The sequence below is a fragment of the Brassica rapa genome, chromosome A06, assembly GCF_000309985.2.
Source record: "Brassica rapa cultivar Chiifu-401-42 chromosome A06, CAAS_Brap_v3.01, whole genome shotgun sequence".
NCBI classification, from domain to species: domain Eukaryota; kingdom Viridiplantae; phylum Streptophyta; class Magnoliopsida; order Brassicales; family Brassicaceae; genus Brassica; species Brassica rapa.
In genome coordinates this window covers 5,446,524-5,465,776 of record NC_024800.2, presented here as the reverse complement: position 1 = coordinate 5,465,776, position 19,253 = coordinate 5,446,524, and the positions used below count along the sequence as shown (strand labels likewise).

Sequence of the window (19,253 nt, the reverse complement as noted above, 5' to 3'; positions counted from 1 at the left end):
AAAACAACTTTGCTGCTTCCGCTGATATTTTTTTCTTCCGTGGGGTCCAGCAAATGTTCAAAACCTTCTTTTTCAATCAGAGGGTCTTTGTTGAAGTAGCTCTTACGAATAAAGAACAAAAGTGTAATGGATACAAATCTCTGAATTAGAAAACACGTATATATTACAAATAAAAACATAAGCGACATTATACAAAATAGAATTCAACTTTCACAGTTGTTCCAAACAAAAGACTTTTAGAAACTCACCTAATGATCGTCATTTATAGAGGTCGTCCACTAACCAGTTATGTCGCTCCAGCTTCGGCAGAAGCTAAGCCATTGCTTTCATCATCGCAAGGCTCTGCAGATTCTTGATCAGGGAATAGCTCCAGCCGCATAGACGGAGCAATGTTGTTAACGTGAAGCCATGTTAACTCCCATAAGCTATCTCCACCAAGTGCACTTCTTTGCAAAAGCACTCCTTTCGTCTTCATCACAAGCAATATGTTCTTCAGAAGCTCTGGTACCGTTTCTTGAAGCTTGTCGCTTTTTTTGCTCCGTACTTTCACTTTCATGTATTTCTCCATCCGGGTTAGAACGCCGAGCCATAGCTTGCAGAAGGTTGATAACTGAGATAGTTCTTGGAGTAGCTGAAGAAACACTTTGGAGAGGAGTTTGATTGCCAGCAGCAACGTTCCTTCCATGTTCCGGTAGTCTTTCTGTGACCCAGAAGCGATCTCGAGCAAGTCATCTAAAACGGTGAAGATTACTTTGTCAAAGCACTGAGACCACATGCTATGAGCTAGATTGATCCCGTCTACTCCGCCCAAACACTTTTGTAATGACTGCAACGCGTGGTTTCGGACATCCTCTCTCTGGTCTAAACACACTTTTCTTAGTCCTTGAACAAGCCTTAGCCACATTTCCCCGAAATCTTGTGAAGTCTTCGCAAAATCTTCTTCTCCCATGTTCTCCTTAGCCGTGCGAGCCCATTTAGCCAAATGTTCTAGTGAATCTCCCATGAGATCGAGGGCGCGGATAGACCGTTCGGATTGTCCCACACGGGATTCAGCAAACTGTCTTGCAGCATCAACACAGAGAACATAGTTGGCTGGATACAGGTGAGTTCCTTCAGACATAACAAAGGATACGGCATTAAATCCTGCTTCAGAAGCTTCAGGGTGCCTCGCTGTAATGGAGAGTAACGATGTTATTGTTCTCCATCCCGCCTGAGACCTAATGTGATTAGCATTGGCTTTCACAAGGCGGCTGACTTCAAGAGCAATATCCTCACAATAGGCATCGGCAACACGTGCATCCAGTTTCAGCACAAGCTGAAGAGATCTCAAAAGCTCATCAGCTAGGCTTTCTTTATAAGGAAGTAGTCTCTGGCAGATCCGAAGTAGACCAAATATAGCTTTATGCACTAAGTTACAGGGCATCACCGTTGACTGAGCAATGGTAGCTATGTGTTCATAGACGCCTTGCCATAGGAGAACGATCCTGTCTCTGTTGTTAAGAGTGATTGCAATTAGCAATTCCAGGCAGAAAACTGCAGTATCCTCATCCTCTGGAGAACTGTTCCCTTTTTGAGGCCTACCTGCAGCCCAAATGAGAGCACGCGCAAGCTGCAGCAAAGACTCAGCTTGTAGAAACTTGCTTTCGGTAAATATGCTGTCAATGTGACATTTCTGAATTGTTTGAAGTGTTCGCTGATGAGCCGCAAGCTGTTGCTCTGTAGGCTGTGATCTTGGCTCTTCTGTATCAAGTGAAAGAAGCTGACTAAACCTTCCCATCAGCCCGGAAGATCTCCTCGGAGTTCCCATTGCTTGTAGATGAGCTGAGGATAGGGAATTCGCAAGAGGCTTCCCTTGTCCTTGCTCAGATGAAAGTTCTGATTCATCAGCTGCATCAGTCGCTACACGAGCTGGCAGAAGTCCAAGTTTATGCAGCCGTAAGATGCAGTCCAATATGTTCCTCCAACCCGTACGAATATAATCTCCATATTTGTTTGCAATGGTAAATATAGTGATGGTTGCCATCCTTGCCTTTGGGTCATCACCAAATGCTAGAACCGGTTCATCAGCAGATGATGGATTCAACAGTGTTGTGAATTTGCAGAGAGACACAACCAGATCATCAAGCACATCTTCCAGATGATGGCAAGCAGAGATTTTAGCAATAGCCAAGAATCCATCAATGCATGTCTGGTAAACGTCTTCATGTTCTGCATGGTCAAAAACGACTGATATGGCAGCAATGGTTGGACCAGACATGATAGCAAACATATCGTGGTCAAGATAAGCCCTTGAATCAGCCAAAATATATGGAGCAGTTTTCTTGGATTTATGCATCAAATCAATCCAACGGCTGGGAGTCATCTCAGGAAAGCCTGAACCTTGTTCTGGAGTAGTCCGGATCTCGTTGTTGCAGATGGAGTGGTAAAGTTCAGACAAAAATTCTCGAGGGAGATCATTTCCTCCATTGATATGCCTATTGTTGCGAATAAAATCCTCTTCTGTCATCTTTTTCTTTACTTGAACGTTGTGTTGATCAGTGTTGAGCATGATAATAGAGTATGATAACACAAGAGCAGCATCCTTGTTAGCAAGAATCTCAGGAGACTGCATATAGTATCTCTCAGAGAACGCTTCAAGAACCCTCTGTATTTTCTGAGATTCTCCGGGCAACCTGAAAGTTTCCAAGAAGAGCCGGAGTGCAGTATCCAAATTCATGTACTGGAAATCGAAAGTCCCAGCAAACTCATTGAGAACCTGAACACAAAATTCGTCGTGATTCCCAAGAAAATCACCCACAAGGTTCTTATCAAGCCCGGCAGTATATCTGAAAAAGCAAGCCACACTCTGGGGATCAAGTTTGTCAGGCAAGAGATGTGTCCCTTGGAGAAACTCTAACCCCTTCTTTGGATCCCGGTTAAAATGATCTGCTCCAATCATTAACCTTCTCTTGATATATTTTCTCCTGCGGACAAATGAAACCCAGTGATTTGGATCACTGTAATTGTCACACTTAACCATCCAGAAAGGCGTGTACTCATCAAGATGGACAGGCCCTAAGTCTAAACCAGTCAATCCATTACTGATCCTCTCGGCCATTCCTTGAATAACAGCAATTAAGCCATCCAGCGCAAGAATGTGCATTGCGGACAAAGGACTGTTCACAGGAAATGTGCTCTTCGATATTAGATTAGATAGCTCCTCAAACACGTTGCTGCAAGTTATATCACAATCGAGATTGGCATACATCTCCACCATAAAACTCTTCTGCCTACAGAAGTTCACAAGAGCTTCCATAGCAACCTCTTGCTGCTGATACGAGGGCCCGTATTTTCCTTGCGCAAGCCTCAGAATTACACAGGAAAAGAATGCCTCAAGCTGCAGTTTGAGCTCAGTACGTAGATGTTGATACAAATTGAGAACAATGCTGCAAACCATCGAAAGAATAAGGGGGCTCATTGACAAGCCGAATTGCATCAGATTACGAAATAACTCATCTTGAATTAGGCTTAACAATCTTGGGTGATGGCGGATGGACGCTCCACCCAATTCAATGGCTGAGTTGATCATGTTCAACGCAAAGAGAGGCACATCTTCATCAAATGATATGGTATTTGCTCGGGCGCCCATCCCAACATGTTCGACCATATTTAACAAAGAGCATAAAAAGTGAAATATTTCCACCATACTAGGAACTCCGTATGGCTCTGTCATTATATGCAAATCGTATGGAGAAGCCGGCTTTCTGCTTCCAGGCCCAGCCGGTCCATCATCCATCAAACTTTGAGCACCAGATACAAAAGTTGCCACAGAATTTTCAGTATCATACTCGGAATTAGCATTTCCATCCTCCACTGGTTTAGTCACAATGGCATAATCATTGTCCACTCCAGCTTTCTGCGACCATGCAAAACAACATCACTAACGTATATATATATGAAACAAGAGAAAAAGGCCTAAAATTCAGTATCCGTTGGGGAAATTCTTTTCCTAGTAGTGATTTTTGACTCGCGCTAGGAAAAATATAAATTTATGCGGAAAGAAGATGAGATTCTAAACAGTTTAAAGTCCTAAAGTAGGTTGCAGTCTTGCAGACGTATATCTATTATTCTCTGTAATTTCGTACTGAAGAAACCAAGCTATTGTCATGTCATTCTTAGCATCGTACAAGTAACGTGTATCCCACATTGACTTGAAAACAACCAAAAAGGAAATAACAAGAACCCAATATCATACCTCTTGATTGATGATTTCAGATCTGTTGGCAAGTGTGGTTTCCGTTCTGTCAACTTCTGGGAGATGGGAGAAGATACACCTCACTAGTTCATGCATCGTGTGGCGAGCTACACGTTGCAATAACTCACCTTTCATTCCTGATTGGTGGACAACACGAAAACAAGTGTTGAGGACAGTGCATACATGCTGATTGCTCAGCATAACTGACGCTCTATTTTTCATACATGCCAGAAGAACCTGAAGTATCTTCATTAGCACAACCTCTTCCGATGCAGGATCCGTCACCTCAAAACGGCAGCTTGTCACAGAATCAACTATCAAGTGCATAGCGTCTTCAATGTTTGTAGTATTCTGATCAATCACATTCAGACTTAGGATCTTGTAAACTGATGACAAAGCAATGCTGGTTATCGGTGCTCCAGTTTCATCCGACCGTATCACATCTAGAAAGGGCTGAAGATAGAGCATGGGACTTATCGTATGCCACGGCTGGTTCCACGAGAACAACTGTTTCCTAAGAGCTTTAAGTGACTGAATCAACGAATGCTCTAGCTGATCCTCACCAGACATGTATCGACCTCCCCATCTTACATTTCTTCTCATAACCGCCAAAACAGCAGCGACTTCAGTATCGATCATGCATGCTAAAGTGGTTGTGTTGCTTGACTCGCTACTCTCGAAGTCCTCAGGCTCTTCCTCAATGGCATTGATTCCAGAATGCAACTTAAGGCGGCCCATCTAATCTTCTGGCAGAGCCCAATGCACTTCGTTCCTCACTATCTCCCTCGCAAAAACCCTTCACAAATAGAGGATAAACTCAAATCATTACTGGAAAAAAAAAAAGGAAGACTTATACTAAAAATGTTGTTATAAACAGAACACAGTATACAATTCCAGAAATTAACTTAAAATTAATTCAGCTGACCAGTGACAGTATCATGAATCCAAACAAGATTCTGAAACTATATTATCAGTTCTTCACATTTTTAAAATCTCATCAAGCGCCAGAGAACTCGAACGCAAGTCTCGCGCTAAATCTCGGAGTGTAAGCAAAAACCCCTCATCAATGCGAATCGAAAACACGAAGATTACGTTCGATACTTAGATGAAATCTACTTCTAAACAAAGAGGGGAATCTTCTGAGTTCAATTCTAGATTCTAGTGAGCAACACGGACTATCAATGCACGACGAGGGAACGATACAAACAATAGGATTCGAAGAAGAAGCGAGATCTGTAGATTTTACTTACTATTTCTGCAGCGATCCAGAGATCTATCGCCGGGGCTCTGACGCCGAGAAACAGAAATGCTATTGAGGAAAGCACGATCGGAAGAAGAGACACAATCTCGGGGGAGCAGAGGCCGAGAGGAAAGAGAGAAGGAAATAAGTAAAGTAAAACATGTGATTTTACGCAAACACCCCTCTATGGCCACGGATTATTTATTTGACCCATGAGTCCATGACCCGATGTAAATGGGCTATTATTTAAGTGGGCCTATAGCAGGCTAATTGTTAAATGTCGATTTTATTCATGTGGGTGGGTCTTGATTATTCAACCTAAATGCACGGCTCCTTTTTGGACTTAACTATATAAATTGCTTTGTTTTTTGTATTAACCACTTTTGTCCATTTCATAAAATCATATTAGAAATGTAACACTAGTATAGTTTTTATATATATGCCGGAGAACAGTTGAATGGTTCTATTTCTTTGATGTTGTTGAGGTGGTTGCCTTTGCGCCTCCGGATAGTGGGAGACAATACTTTTTTTTCAGAATTTTATAACCCAAAAGTGATTAAATCTTAATTAATATGATGTTGTCCTACATAAACTATGTAAGGAAATAATATACAATGAACTTTTTTATAGCTCCACATTTATAATCATAAGATATTATGACTTCTTGCTTTGTCTAATTAGGTACTCTTGCACCCGAAGGACATGTCTCTTTCATGTTTAATCAGTGTCAAAAAAGATTTGAACAACCATTTAATAAAATATAGTATGCTATGTTACCAATCATGGTGGTGATACATTATATTCGTGACATAAATATCTAAATACGTAGCTACTAGATACATGACTTGTGGACGAAAGCAGTTAGGTATTTTTGTGTGATTAATTAGTGATCATGTAAGAGACTTTTGTTTTTTCAATTGATATACATCCAGGTATTTGGTATCTGAAAATGAAATTGAATACCAAACAAATATTCATTGTACATCCACCCCTAGATTTATAGGTATATTAAAATTTAAATAATACTATAGACTATGGCGTTTCCAGTTGGCAATGTTTGCTAAGGTCTACACACGTTCAAGTATTTGGTTGGAATCTGCTTCTTGGATTTCATATATATTAACTTGTGTGATATATTTGGTATCCACGTAAACTGCACCAGTTTCTGTTATAAGAACTGTTCAAATTTACATGTAGATTAATCGTGTGTATTCTAGTTATAAATAACCACTAGATAGTATTTAGGGATCATGTTAATTATATATATGAATGAACTTTGGTTCTATTTCCGTCTAGTTTTTCTTTTAATAGAATAATAAACTAAACTAGTATATTTGAAGTTAGTGTACATTCGTTTGGTATAGTTAATGTATATCAACTTTAACGAGAAAAGGAATTCGAGTTGTCATCAAATAAAGTTTTTATTCCAGTGGTTTAAGTAGACATTATGGCTCCAACTCGAAAGCTATTCATAATATAAGAAATTTAATTTCGGTGACATCATGTTAGTGTATACATTTTGATCGGTGTTCTGAAGAGTCTACCAACCATACTTGCAGCTGTTCAAACCTCTTAATTGGACTTCAAAGCTTTCAATTAATGTTTCATTTTTCCTCTTTCAAACACTATTGTTGGCAAAGAGCTCCCTCTGTGAAAATTTATCTTTAAATGCAATTATACATTATATATATATATATATATGTATAATACATTTACATGTATCATATATACTCACATATGAAATAGAGAGTGTAAATCAGTTATATTTGTAGTACCCACGTATACTCATATTACACTAACTAGATCTTTTCTCCGCGCTATGCGCGGATTATATCATTATTTTTTATATTTAAAAATAGTTTAGATTACTTTACACTAAAAATTTCATTAAAAAAATTGACAATACTTAAATATTTTTAATTTTGATTCTCTAAATCGATGAATTTTACTATATTTTGTATTTTGATGCATTTATTATTTATATACATATGATTTTAGCTTTTAAATTGTTCCTTTTTAAAGTAGTTAAATAAACTTCATTTCAGATAAATATATTAATATTTGTTATAAATGTATTTTATTTCAGAAATATTTTAATATATTTTTGATAAATATTTGGATGATAATAGTTTTTATAATTAATCATTTTCACTCAATTAAATCTTTAAATCTTGAATCAGAATTTTGTTTTTAACTTTTTTGAGAAAATTAATTTTTATATTTGTGTTATTTTGTAATCATATTATGTTGGGAAATATCCTAGGATAGCAATAAAAAAATTTATGTCACAAATATAGAATCTAAGGATCAAAATGACCAAAATGTTTCATGAAAGAGGTAAATATACACTTATACCCCTAGGGTTAACTAATCTAAACCTTAGGGTTTAGATTTAAGGGGTGGAGATTTGAGATTGAGATTTAAAATTTTATAAAATAAAAAATAAATATTAAAAATTTGAAAATAAAATTTTTGAAAATAGTTTCAAAAAGTATTTTCGGATTACAAAACGAAAATTTGAAAAAAAATTATAAAAAAAAAATTATAAAAAGTTCGAATTTGAACACATATAATCTAAAACTATAAAAAAATTATTAATTTTTGTTTTATATATATATCTAGAGTATTAGGATCTTTTTACCTATTAAATGAAATATTTTGGTCATTTTCCTTCTAGTGGTCTATTTTTGTAATAAAAACTTGAAAATAGTCTATTTAGAAGAATTGCCCTATTATGTTTAATATTAATTTAATTTAGTATAATTTTTGGTAAGTATATTAAATATGTCATATTGCATAATTATACACTTGTGTCATATGCATTTCAGAAATTATTTTAGAAGTTTATTCCTAAAATTTGCAACATATTATATTTTCTTAATATTTACCTAACAAAATTAGTCAAGAATATTTATACCAAAAAACCGACTCGGAATCAACCCAAAAATCAAATTCTCATACTCTGTTAGACCTGGCCTATATCCTGGAGCGGCTCTTATAGTGTTATATCTGAATACTCATATCAAACTCAACCCGCACCGGAAACCGAACAATTGTTTTGAAAAATATTTGAAATTTTTAATTTTTAATATTTCTATTATATTTATATATATGTAAATGAGTTAATATGGTTTTCACTAACTTTAAGTTAAATCACATTTAATAAATCATAACCTATTTAAACCCATTAAACTAAATGAGTGTCATTAATAATCCATTTCACCACAAATAAATATAATTGTAACTACATTAATAAGAAAATATAATATGTGATAGAATTTCAAAGGGCGGGTAAAATTTATCATTGTCCTAGTAACATCAGTATTTATATTTTGAAACATCACATATATTTATCCCTAAATAATAATGTGATCGAACAGTGTATTTGAAAACATGTATTTTTACTTTAGGTTTGTACAAACTGCATATAATTTATAGGACTCGTACTTATACCCATTTATTAAATTTGGGTTTGTACAAACTGCATATAACTTATAGACCTCGTACATTTATATGAACCTATAATTCTTAAGAATGTCAGATATCTTAAATCATCTTGTAACGAAAAACACTTTAGGTAAATCTCAATACAGTTCTTCTTCCCCAACCTGTTAGAACCACTGATGAGTTGATCATGTCTTCATTTTAGGTTTTTGGGGATGATTCTTTTGCGGTATGTAGTTGGGATTGGGAGATCTCCTATACGGTAGCAACAAATATCCACTTGCTCTGTTTTCTTTTGTTTTATGAGTATTTGACTTGGTGTATTTTTGTTCTTGAAGCCACATGTCGTAGGTTCAGACAAAAGAAGTCTCAGTCACAACAAAACAAAAGCTATGATCATAAGTAATTTACTATTTATCAAAATCCTACAAATTTTGAAAATGTGGCCATTACTTCTGTATGTTAAACTCTATTTGGGTGATATCAATGAAAAAATAAAACATACATAAAAAAAAAGAAATAAAACTATAACATTATTACTAAAACAGAAGAAAGAAAGATGAGATACTTGGTAAATCGGTCACCTCGAATGACTTTGCAATCACCTGAGGATTATCAAACAATATCCGGATTAGGATAAGGTCTATGAATCATAAAAGCATCCTACAAATCTATGATAAGTCTGTGAAACCTCGTAGAACACATAAATAAAATAATATTTCAGCTGCACGTTTGGTTACCCTGCATATGATAACAGATTAAAAATAAAAATTATTCGCCCACATGTGTCTAGTAGTTACAAATACACAGAATCCCAGAATAGAACTTGCTCGAAACCTGTAAAATAATGTGATATCAGCTCATGCGTAACAGAAAATAAAGGTAAAAGTATAGAAACTACTCCACAAAATTACAAATACCAAATGGTCAAAGTTTTTCTGCAGTCACTACAACTAAGCCATGAGAGAAAATCAAATGCTTAAAATTACCATGGTTCTGTAGGATGCAGATCCAGAGACTTAACTCTCTCAAACCCTTGAGCTAATTCTTTCTGATCCAAGAAAATAACATATAGCGAATCATTAAACACAGCTTAAAACCATAGTGAATCTTTAAAATACAATACCTTAACTGATCAAAATCTTTTATTCCCATTCGATCGTTGAAGGAGGCTTTGATGTAATGTCTCGAACCACATGAGAGTTTACTCCTTGAATACTGTTAGAGATTTTCCGGAAAGTATCATCCAGAAACTTGTGCTCAAAATTGGAGCCTGCAAAATCACCACCAATCTTAGTACAATCACAATACAGATTCGTGTTTGCGTTTACACAACTAAACCAAGCAAACAGGAAGGCCACCCGTGATACGTAGCACTGAAGACAAATACTTTTTATCCTAAGAATCAATATACTTTTTGTCTATATTTGATGGAGACATAGAGTTACATCACAGATAGTGAAGAAACGTTTAAACAGGTATGAGACACACGAAATATACATATATACATGAGTTTAGATACTCAAATACATGAAACAAACAGTCCTAAAGTTCTCAAATATAAAAAATACTCACAATAACTGAATTGACCAACCTTAAGTATTCACATCAACAAAGTAGCAAGTCGAATGGTCAAACGGGTTCTATATGGATCGGTAATAAGAAAAGTAAGAAGTTTACCAATTTGCAGTCATTCTGTCTTGGCTTGTAACTGCGCGATGAGAAACGACATAGAATCTGTTCTCTTCTCACCTTGCACTCCAACTGATATTACTTGAAAGAAAACTTCAAAAGTTTCTTGATGAATCAAAGAGAACCATCTGATTAATATTGCAAACATGATGAGGATAATCAAAGTGACCATGAATCAAAGATAAACGCCAACTGAACATTAGTCGCTAACCTTCGATAATCATACGTTTTTTGCTTGGCCGATAAGTTTCTGGGGGCAAGAACCTGAAATAAAAATTCTCATTTTTGTTAGCTAAACATTCTAAACACTCTGATCGCCACAGACGTCAAAAACATCAGAATCCCCTCCGAACCGGTCTTCGCTCTTCTCGTCGTGTGCACAACCTGCAATAATTTTGGTACATGTCTTGACTCCGCCGACGTTAACCCTCTCTACCGCTCCATCTGTCTATTAACTTCAGAATCAAATCCCAAATTAGAATCCCAGACAACTAAAGGACGGGAAGAAAACACTAATCCTACTTACCTTGCTGTTACTAAAAGTAATATAGAGCTAAAGGAGAAGCCAGACGTTAGGGGAGGGACGATTTGCCTTCATTGATTGGAAGCCATTGTTATGATCTGTTTGTGTTGAAAAGCGGAGAAGTGTGGCTTGAATGGATAATGGATTCATGAGGTTATATAGAAGAGGGAGGGGAAGAAGAACATCGATGGGATTATGTTGAGGATTCAATGCTTTGGGGAAGTAATTGATTGTAGCAGTAAGTAAGATGTGTGTAACAACTGTGGACGGTAGAAACCGGCGATCAAGGGGAGGGAGGAGAAAGGTCGATTTGGCAATCTTATAGCTGAACTTTTTGGGCTTAATTTTAATTATAGGGCCGAACATATAGATTAAAGAATGTATAATTGGTTGGATAATGGATAGTTTATAAGTTTTGTTAAATAACGTGACCCAATGAAATGATGCTCTCTGATTGGTTAGAATTTTTATGCTGATGTGGACACTCTCTCCACTCACCATATTCCCCTTTTAGTATTAGTTAGATACGTTAAACATATTAAATTTGCAAAAACAATTGCAATGATATGGCAAGTTGGACTAGCAATTCTATAAAAATTGGGTAAAAACAAATTTTTTAATATAAATATAGTGACTAGCATTTCAACAATCAATTTATCAATTTGAAATAATATTTCATTGATTTGATATTTCACATTTTGTTTTGGATCTTATTTGATATTCTACTTTATAGTGAATAGTAATTAAGACTTGAGGAAAATAAGGATATACAAAAATGTGTTGTCAATAAAAAAATGTTAAATAATTCGGCAGTCCTAAAGTAATATTTAAAATTTATGTAAATGTTTATCATATGATAAAATAACACATGGTTGCTTGGAAAAAGCACACCTAAAATGGAGACCCTTATTACATTATGTACATGTTAACCCATCTACCTAATTTTGTATCTTTTTGGGTGAGAAAATGGATGCCTTGCTTCTGTCGAGTTTTTCTTGTTATTATTATACTCTTCAGTTTTTCTGCTCTACAGTTTCTTAATATATATAGTCCAGGTAAAGAACATAGTTTATGTTATAAACTATAAGGCAGTCTAAAAATATTATTAAACTTGGAAGAAATTGATTTATTTTGGCTTTGAATTATTGTTGTAGACTTTACCAAAAAAATATTTTTTGTAGAAATTCCATCTTATGTTAGTTGCGTTTCTTCATGCTTTCATGAAAATATATAAATAAATGATCTCATAACTACGTAGAAAATTAAATATCAAGCTTCTTCTTCCATTTATAATAGGCCGAAGAATTTTTTTTTGTTATTTTCATTTATTGTTGTCAACTATTTATGCTAATACTGATAGAGAATGAAGGTATCTAGCTAAATGTCTTAAAATAAAAAAAAACAGCGATAGATAATATGAGCCGGTAATAGCACAGTTGAAATCCCTTATATATTAAAAGAGAAGCATTTTGATAAATGCATTCACACTATAATAGACACGTGGCAGCTTCACAATGATTTGATAATAAATATGCTAACGCGTTCACACTATATTCATAAATGTGTTCACACTACGTATTTTGCGTTTTTTAATATAAAACTCACATAATGGTTTCAATAAAACTCTTGATTTTTCGGTTCAAATAAAAATAGATAAAGAATCAAAAACCAAACTATATATATATATATTATTTTTATTGTTTACGGATAAAGTTGAGCAAAAAATATTCATAAATTTTGATTTGATTCGTTATCCGTTTTGATTTGAACCAAAAAATCTGGATATCCGAAACTCTACGAAACAAATCAAATACTAAAATACAATATAAAAAAAAGAAGCAATTCACAAATACCAATATTTTTAGGAACATATATCTAATTCGATCTGTTATATGCATATATATACATATATGTAAAGAATTATATATATACATTATATATATTATACTTTATATCAGTTTTACAATATTTTTTATGAATTAAATTTATTATATTAGGTACTAGAATTTAAAAAGTTAAATAATGTTTTATTTTTGTAATAAAATGTTATTATTAAAATTTTCAATTATTTTTAAAATTTTATTTTATTTACGGATCAAATCGGATATTCTTTAAAATTCTAAAACATTTCAGATATCCGAGTCACCGAATATCTAGGTGGCTAAAGATCGAATCGACATGAATGCTTCCAAATATCCAGATATTCGATCTGTGTCCACCCCTACTTAAAGATACAATTTTATTTTATTTATATGAAAAAGTTGACTAATGTCAAGGCCTTTTTTATTTTAAACTAATTTTAATTTTATCTTTCATGTATTATTCTGAACAAAAATGTTATTTAATATTAATTAACTATATCTTTATATATTTGTCAATTATTTTTATATACTTTTTACATACACATACATGTGCACCTTGATGTGAGCATATTGTAACTAAGTATTCACCGTAACTGAAGTATCTAATTTTTTTGAAAGTTGAAATATTTTTTTTTAATGCTTCTTTCACTACCGACCAAATTGTAGTGAAATGATTTGTCTTAATAATTTTTTTTTTCAAACTATTTATCTGTTTAGAAACTATAATATGAAACTATTGGTTCGACATGACGACTGTTTAAAATTCATAACATGAAAATAAACCAATAATATTAATTTTTAGTTTTACCGGAAAAAACCAAAAAATCAAACATTTTAACCGAATAAACTAAAATAAATATTAATTTAAAATAATGGTTATATTTTAGAACATTAAACATCAAAAAAAAAACTTAAAACCAAACTAATATCCAGATAAAACAGATTTAATGTCTTTTTATTAAAAATAACGAAACTAATAATCACATCCCGCGCAAGGCGCGGGTTATTACCTAGTATACAGTATTGTAGAATCTTTTGTTATGTCTTCTTGAAAATATCATTACCTAAAAGAACTTGTACTATATTAAAAAGGAATGGATGCAAGAGAATATCTGCAAATGGAATTTTAAGTTACTCGTAGCTGATCTTACTATTTAATACAGTCGGGAATTTATCTGTATTAACGATTAGCAAATAAGAAAGGGTAATAACATAAATCAAAGTGGAACTGGTCTAAGTTTTGGATGTTCTAAACATAATTTGAAGCGAGGAAACCACCAACTTGTTGTATTTATATATTAAAAATATAGTTGATTAAGAAATTGTTCCACAAACATACAGAATCAGCGAAGTCTCTTTCAAATAACAGCTTCAACCAAAAGAGTATAAAATTAAAATAAAATACTGAAACTATTTAACAAAATTAAATGATAAGAATATATATATATCCGTAAACTAATTTACTCTCATACGAAAACGACTTTGAACTAACTAAAATGGTTTCATTCACTTTCTAGCTCAATAATAGAATATTTGAAAAGTAGTTTATTTGGACGGCTTTGATATATAAAGAATCTTAGTATGGATGGCACAACCACAAGATAAGTAAAAAGTGACATTGTAAAAGTACACAGTACTTTCTATCACTGAATCAACGTAATAACTGGACATAAAGGATGATTCTGTATCTGTGACAAACAAAAAAAAGGATGATTCTGTAATATCATCCTTGGATCACCGTATAAAAATGCAGCTTATAACACTAAGCATGTGGTTCTCACACTAAGCATGAGGTCCTCGAGAACTTCACAAGGAATCTCTTTTTAAATGTTATTTCAAATCTCTGGACGATCATAATTAAACATTTTCTATCAGAAGCTTCTATATGAAACTATTAGTATTTTTTGATACAGTTTACAAACATCTTATGTCTTATTAAACTCTTTAAATTTGATGAACTTATTGAATATATTTTAGCTTGTAGACATTTTATACCCGTCACCAATTTTCCAGCCTCCTCTTGTCAAAACAACCAGACCTTCAAATAAAGACTCAAGTTTTCAATTTTATTGATGATCGGGAAAACATTAAATGGATGTGAATATTTATTAACATCGATGAGGAAAAGAACATCTATCTATACTATTAAAGCAGGATCCTATTGCATTTTTACCTTAGCATGCCCTTTTCTTTACTAACATTGCAAGTTTCATTAAGGGTAATCAAGTAATTTTAATAACACATCTATATTGGGTCTTTTTTTTTTATCCAGCCCACATCAGATCTCTCTTGGGCCATTTGGGCCGATTAAGAAATCATATCCAATTCTCATATTTTTTTTCCTTTTGGGCCATTGAGTCCAAGTTCAAATAATTTTTTTTCAACTATCCTTAGTTTTTTTTTTCTTAATATAATTTAAACATTCATAAAAAAATTAAATTGAATTTTTTAATGAAAAGTATAAATCTTTATTAAAAGTATATAATATTTTTATTAAAATATTAACCACATAATAAAATTAGTTTATCAGAATTATACCAATTTAATTCATTAAAGAATTAAAATTTAATTTTTTAAACATAAATAGTCATTTAAAATAAAATACGATAAATAAAGATAAAAAGTGTAAGTCTTTTATAAAATAAAACACAAATATATGAAAATATAATATTTCAATTGAAAAAAAATAAATAAATAAACCCGCGCTTTGAAAGCGCGGGTCAAAATCTAGTAAAATACTTAAAGAGGTTAACAAGTAGTAGTATTCCATAAATGGAGACACGTGCTGTAAAATAACACATCTGTAATTAAAACGTTGCTTCTTTTACCCGCGCGCGTAGTTCATGGATCAATCCTTAAAACAAAATTTACTTTTGTCTGTAATAAAATATCACCAAAACGGACAAAAAAGAAAATACGAAAATACTAATAGTATAGAGAGAGAATTAAACGGGGGAAGAAGAAGAAGAAGAAGACTTGGGAGAGAGGATCCGACGAAAACGGATTACTTAAGAATCAGTGGTGTTCGGTTCTTAATTTTCTCTTAAACGTTTCTCTCTCTCTGTCTTTTATTTATAGTAAGAGATTAAAAAGTTGTACTTTTATTGACGAGAAAAGACAGAGAAACAGAGATAGGCAGAAACAGAGAAGAGAACGACGAACAGAGGATTTTTTCAAAGATCCTCTTCTTCCTCTGTTCTTCACCTTCTTCCTCTTCTGGTTAGTTTCCTTGATTTGCAACGAGAACGTTTAATCTTTTTTTTTTAAATGGGTATTTAAATTATTGTTTCCTCTCTATTTCACGTTATGCTATGATTTGAGTTTTGATTGAAAACAATGCTTAACTATGTGTGTTTCAAAATTTTCTTACCTTTCACGTTTCAAATTTCAAATGCTGCAATTTTTGGTGTTTGATGTCAAATATTATTTAAACCATCGGCTAATTAAAAGAAATATAAAGTTGTCAAAAAAAAATTTAAAAGAAAAGTAAATGTTGATTTGAGTTTTTTTTGTTTTGTTTCTTTTGTGAAGGTCTTGAAGATACATGAATCAACATCCTATTGTTATGAACGTTGATGCACTGTCTTATGTCTTCATAAGCTCTTACAGGTGACCTCTCTCTCAAAGATTAAAAAAAGGTAAAAACATTCAATCTTTTGCATTTGATGTAGGCTTCAGACAAGATCATATATATTTTGTATGGTGGTCTTATTCGTTTCCTTATGTCTTTGATTGTTTTGAAACAGGTTCTTTGATTTGTTGTAGCTATTATTAGCTGGTGAATGTAGTAGAAACCCTTCAAAACCAAATAATGGGTGGCTGCGTTTCTTCACAGAGAAAATTCAGCAACAAGCTTCAACAGAAGAAGCATAACAAACATGGTGGCAGATCTGCCCAATGCAGGTCCAGAATCTCGGCTTCGATGCCAGATGTTCCTATGAAACGCATGAGCAATGCGAGCGTCAGGGATTTTGTTCATCTTGATTTCGAAAAAGGTGCAGCCAAGATGATGTGTAAGAGAGCTGAGATGTCTAATGCTAACTTCCATATGACACAGCTTCAATGGAACTGCAGCCAAATCGATGGAAACCGTAAGAAACATCTTTAAAACAAAAAAAAACTTATCAAGATCTTGAATTATATTTCTATTGATTCTGATTAGTTTTATTTCATTTACAGGAATGTCACATGAGGAAGCTTGGTATGATTCCTTTAGTTACATTGACTCTGATTCTGATGATGGATCAAATAGTAGTGTTTTCGAAGGTAAACATCAAAGCTTTTGATAAAATCTATGACATTATTATTATTATTATTTTGTAAAGGCTTGAAGACATTATTAGTTAACATGATATATACATTTTTGTGCAGATGCAAATGCTTCTGCAATGGGACAGGTGATTCAGTATGAAGAATTCTACGGAAGTTACCTGACAATAGATGGGAACAAAGCTGAGACATACTCAAGCAAGAACGAAGTTAGCATAAAGAGAAACCAAGTGGCTGATGAGTCTCATCATGAAACTTACAAGACTACTACTTGTGAAGACCATCAAGATCACAGGAAGACATCATCAAAAGTTGTTATGGTCTCTGTCCGAAGAACTTCTATTGATAGCAAATCAGCATCATCTGACTTCTGTAAGAAGAAAAAAAAAGAACTAAAGTCTCTTTTATAAGTTTCAATGTTTTTTGAACGTTTCTTATGTCTTTTAAACTGTGTAATAGCTTCAGGTGAGAAGCTCCTGTACCGACCAAAAGCCTGTTCTGTGATTCAACGTTCCTTGGGAGAGAAGCTGATAAATCAAGGAAGCTGGTCAGAACTTTCTCCGTCGAGTTTCAAGCTCCGTGGATTGAACTTCTTCAGGTTAGGATTCAAGAAAGTAGACAAACAATTTTTTTTTTTTTTGATGATCCAATGACCGTCCACCGGAGCTTAGCCGGGGAGCCCGCCGAGGCATCGAGTAGACAAACAGTTTTGTTTGATCAATAATCTAAATGTATTGTTTGTATCATTTGCAGAGACAAACAAAAGAGTCCAGCACCAGATTGTAGTCCTTACACAGCAATTGGAGTCGATCTTTTCGCGTGTCCTAAGAAGATAAACCACATTGCTCAGCACATTGAGCTCCCTAGTTTGAAACCTGCATCATCAGGAATCTGTGATGTCCCCAGTCTCTTGATTGTGAACATCCAGCTTCCAATGTATCCAACCTCCATGTTTGGTGACTATGATGGTGAAGGACTTAGCTTAGTTTTATACTTCAAACTGAATGAGAATTATGACAAAGAAATCTCATCTCACTTTCAAGAAACCATCAAGGTACTATGATGATGGATCCAGTCTCTCTTTTTTTTATTAGACTAATATGTTTATGTAAAGAGAGGTTCTAAAGATTTGTTTTGCTTCTTTTGCAGAGGTTTATGGATGATGAGATGGAGAAGGTCAAAGGATTTACAAGAGAATCAACAGTTCCATTCAGAGAGAGGTTGAAGATCATGGCCGGTTTGGTTAATCCTGAGGATCTTCAGCTATGTTCTACCGAGAGAAAACTCATCACAGCTTACAATGATAGACCGGTTCTTTCTCGTCCACAACATGATTTCTTTAGGGTTAGATTACACATCTTTCTTTTAGTTTTCAGTAGATTTCATTTATCAGGTCTTTGTGCTAATGTTATGTGTGTGTGTGTGTGTTGATCATTTGGACACAGGGACCAAACTACTTTGAGATTGATCTGGACATACACAGGTTCAGTTACATTTCAAGGAAAGGACTCGAATCTTTCAGAGATAGGATCAAGAATGGGGTTCTTGATCTTGGTTTAACCATTCAGGTACTTGAAATAATTAATCTCCCAAAGTTTTTGGTTGGTAGGTCTTTTTTTTTCCTGCTTTAAGTAAACCTTTTTGTTCTTTTTCTGACATAGGCTCAAACACCAGAGGAACTTCCAGAGCAAGTACTGTGTTGTGTCAGGCTGAACAAGATTGATTTCGTGAATCACGGACAGATTCCAACGCTTTTAACTAACAAACAATCATGAGTTTCCAAAGAGAAAAGGATCACTCAATCAATGGGGGGAAGCAAAGAGACAAAAGCAAAACAGAGAAACTTTTCATGTATTTGTATTGAAAAGAAAAAAAAATCAATGTCTTTTTGTGAAAACCATAGAAACAAAGATTTGCTCAGAAATTTATTATTCTTATGAAAGAAAACTATTCTTGTACAATGAAACAAAGCAAAGACTTAGAGAAACC

The 19,253-nt window shown here is 33.9% G+C and overlaps 2 protein-coding genes and 1 long non-coding RNA gene across 4 annotated transcripts; 1 reads left to right on the top strand and 2 right to left on the bottom strand.

Annotated features, from left to right (window-relative positions):
- Nucleotides 1-90: 90 nt before the first annotated feature.
- LOC103872089 (ARF guanine-nucleotide exchange factor GNOM) lies at nucleotides 91-5,655 on the bottom strand. The gene is made up of 3 exons (XM_009150431.3): nucleotides 5,485-5,655; nucleotides 4,235-5,030; nucleotides 91-3,895 (listed from the first exon to the last, which is right to left on the bottom strand). The coding sequence occupies exons 2-3, from the start codon at nucleotides 4,970-4,972 to the stop codon at nucleotides 287-289; spliced, it is 4,347 nt and encodes a 1,448-aa protein (XP_009148679.1). The 5' UTR covers nucleotides 4,973-5,030; nucleotides 5,485-5,655; the 3' UTR covers nucleotides 91-286.
- A 2,461-nt stretch (nucleotides 5,656-8,116) lies between these two features.
- Nucleotides 8,117-12,010, bottom strand: LOC117125792. Of its 2 annotated transcripts, none has more exons than XR_004448188.1 (2): nucleotides 11,137-12,010; nucleotides 8,117-11,065 (listed from the first exon to the last, which is right to left on the bottom strand). It is a non-coding gene; the product is annotated as an uncharacterized LOC117125792 (long non-coding RNA). The 2 variants fall into 2 exon arrangements; XR_004448189.1 differs by having other exon boundaries at nucleotides 8,117-11,058.
- Nucleotides 12,011-15,919: 3,909 nt separating this feature from the next.
- LOC103872086 lies at nucleotides 15,920-19,222 on the top strand. The gene is made up of 10 exons (XM_009150428.3): nucleotides 15,920-16,214; nucleotides 16,527-16,633; nucleotides 16,742-17,086; nucleotides 17,175-17,261; nucleotides 17,367-17,636; nucleotides 17,724-17,862; nucleotides 18,018-18,318; nucleotides 18,414-18,608; nucleotides 18,710-18,832; nucleotides 18,926-19,222. The coding sequence occupies exons 3-10, from the start codon at nucleotides 16,807-16,809 to the stop codon at nucleotides 19,037-19,039; spliced, it is 1,509 nt and encodes a 502-aa protein (XP_009148676.1). The 5' UTR covers nucleotides 15,920-16,214; nucleotides 16,527-16,633; nucleotides 16,742-16,806; the 3' UTR covers nucleotides 19,040-19,222.
- The last annotated feature ends 31 nt before the right edge of the window (nucleotides 19,223-19,253 follow it).